The sequence below is a fragment of the Bos grunniens genome, chromosome 15, assembly GCF_055505025.1.
Source record: "Bos grunniens cultivar Pamir isolate PY7600 chromosome 15, Bosgru_T2T1.0, whole genome shotgun sequence".
Classification (NCBI taxonomy): Eukaryota; Metazoa; Chordata; class Mammalia; order Artiodactyla; family Bovidae; genus Bos; species Bos grunniens.
In genome coordinates this window covers 48642865-48645407 of record NC_141179.1, presented here as the reverse complement: position 1 = coordinate 48645407, position 2543 = coordinate 48642865, and the positions used below count along the sequence as shown (strand labels likewise).

At 40.9% G+C, this 2543-nt stretch overlaps 1 protein-coding gene across 1 annotated transcript; it reads right to left on the bottom strand.

Annotated features, from left to right (window-relative positions):
* Nucleotides 1-555: 555 nt before the first annotated feature.
* Nucleotides 556-1491, bottom strand: LOC147357966 (olfactory receptor 52H1-like). The gene has a single exon (XM_086338420.1). The coding sequence runs from the start codon at nucleotides 1489-1491 to the stop codon at nucleotides 556-558; it is 936 nt and encodes a 311-aa protein (XP_086194546.1).
* Nucleotides 1492-2543: the final 1052 nt, after the last annotated feature.

The following is a 2543-nucleotide window of genomic DNA, read 5'->3' as shown; positions in this document are numbered from 1 at the left end:
TGCATCCTCAACTTAGTCATTCATGATTATTTGCCATTTTTTTCTAGATAAACAATGTTTATGCACCAAGAACATGCCAGAAGCCATACTTGATGCCATCCGACTGAAGTATCCAAACTAAAAATCCAGAACCTCACAGAGTGTCATGGTAGAAGTCCTTTGCTCTGCAAGTCATAGAAACTACTATGATGTATAAATCTGAAAAAAATCAGATTCTTTAGAAACGTCTTTATAGAGAAAAAAAGATGCTGATTATTTTATTGTTTTTCATTTAAAATTTTACAATCAGCTTGGGGAAATAAAAAGAAATTTAAAATTTTTTGATTCCTAAAATCAAAAAGTTTCCTAGACTAAAAATTTGTTTTTTTGTAGCCGGAATGGCAGAGAAGATTTCTGCTTAAAATAATAAAGAAACAAAAAAAATCACACTTTTGATTAATAAGAAATTTTTTTATCAGTCCCTTCTCTGGGGTCAAAGTGACAGATTTTGTCTTTAAAGTGGACTAGGGACTTGCCCCTGCCACCTAGACTTCAGGCATGTATCAATGGGACCTCTTAGGGTAAGAGCAGAAGAATGACTTTCTCTCGTATCTGCTTAGTCTTTACTCCATAGACGATAGGGTTCAGGGCAGGTGGGATGACAACATAGAGGTTGGCAAACACAATGTGAAAGGTCTGAGGGACATTGTGTCCAAAGCGATGTGCAAGGATGGAGAAGAACACTGGTATATAGAACATGAGGATGACACAGACATGGGAACCACAGGTGCCCAGGGCCTTCTGACGAGCATCCTGAGAAGGGAGGCGAAATACAGCACAGAGGATAAGGATGTAGGAGACAGCAATTAGAATCACATCTATAATTACTGTCATGATGGGAACACAAAACCCATACCAGATATTGATGGAGATGTCAGCACAGGCTAGTCGGGCAACACCTATGTGCTCACAGTACGTGTGAGGGACGTTACGTGTCCTGCAGAAGGGTAGACGATTTACAAGGAAAACACATGGGACAAAAACACAGAAGCTTCTGAAGGAGATTCCCACAGCAATTTTGACAATGGTCCTGGGGGTCAGAATAGTGTTGTATCTCAAGGGTGAACAGATGGCCACATAGCGGTCAAATGCCATGGCCAGCAGTATAGCTGAGTCCAGAACAAAGCTGTAGTGCAGAAAGAATAATTGTGTGAGACAGCCAGGAAAGCTGATTTCCTGGGGACCAAACCAGAAGATGCTCAGAGATTTTGGGACACAGGTGGTAGACAGTGTAAGATCAGTAATAGCCAGCATGGAAAGGAAAAAGAACATGGGCGCATGAAGACTGTGCTCCGTTGCAATGAGGCAGAGAAGGACACTATTACCCACAATGGCCACAAGATAGATGAGGCAGAAGGGGACGCTGATCCAGACGTGGTATTGCTCAAGTCCAGGGATCCCCAAAAGGGTAAAGGAACCCGTGTTGTAGCCAGTTAGGTTGTATATGGCCATTGAAATCTGATTAACAGGTTCTGTGTGCTAAAACAAATTATATGTAATTAACATATGCCAAGAAATAACCTCCCTTTGCTATTAACAGCGATGCTTATCTTCTCTAAAAAGATTCTAAAATACTAGTACTCCTGATACTAAGCACCAGGTCTCTCCAAAGTCTTCTTCAAACTGCATAAAATGTTATTTCCATTTTAATGACTGAGTTTTGCCTAGGTTAATGTAATATATTGCTGTATAGATATGAGTATAGAGAAAAATAATCTAACTATAATCTGAGAAAAAAGAGAATTAGAAAATTAGGGCATTATTAAACAATTATTTGGGGCTGTGCTGGGTCTTTGTTGCTGCTCACAGGCTTTCTTTAGTTGTGGCAAATGGGGGCTACTCCAGCTGTGGTGCATGGGCTTCTCATTGCAGTGGCTTCTCTTGTTGTGGAGCATGGCCTCTAAGGTGCATGGGCTTTGGTAGCTGCAGCGTGTGGGCTCAGTAGTTGTGGTTCCTGGGCTCTAGAGCCCAAGCTCAATAGATGTAGCGTATGGGCTTAGTTGCTCCAGGGCATGTGGAATCTTCCCAGACCAGGGATCGAACATGTGTCCTCTGCATTGGCAGGAGGATGCTTACCTATTGTGCCACCAAGAAAGTCCAAAAAGTAAGGCATTTCAATTGGAAAAATAAGGAGGCACTTTATCATTACAGGCTCCTCCCATAGACCAGTCTCATAAAGTATTATCTCATTTAGAACAATCTTCTGAGATTATTTTTATTCTCTTGATTTTCTTTTAACAGAAACTAAAACTCTGAGAGCTATCTTACCCAAGATCTCATCTTTAGTAACTGGCAGAGCCAAGACCATTAAAGTCCACAAACAACAACACTCTACCTCAGGTGACTTCTTCAGTACTCTGTTAGATGAGAAAAACTGAGAAGAGGTAGTGGGTGTAGGGTTTAAGGAAAGACATAAACCTGGAACTGTAATTTGACACACCAACCCTATTGTAGTTGTAATGATTTCCCTGACTCTAGAAAGTCTTGGGATTTGCAGACCATAA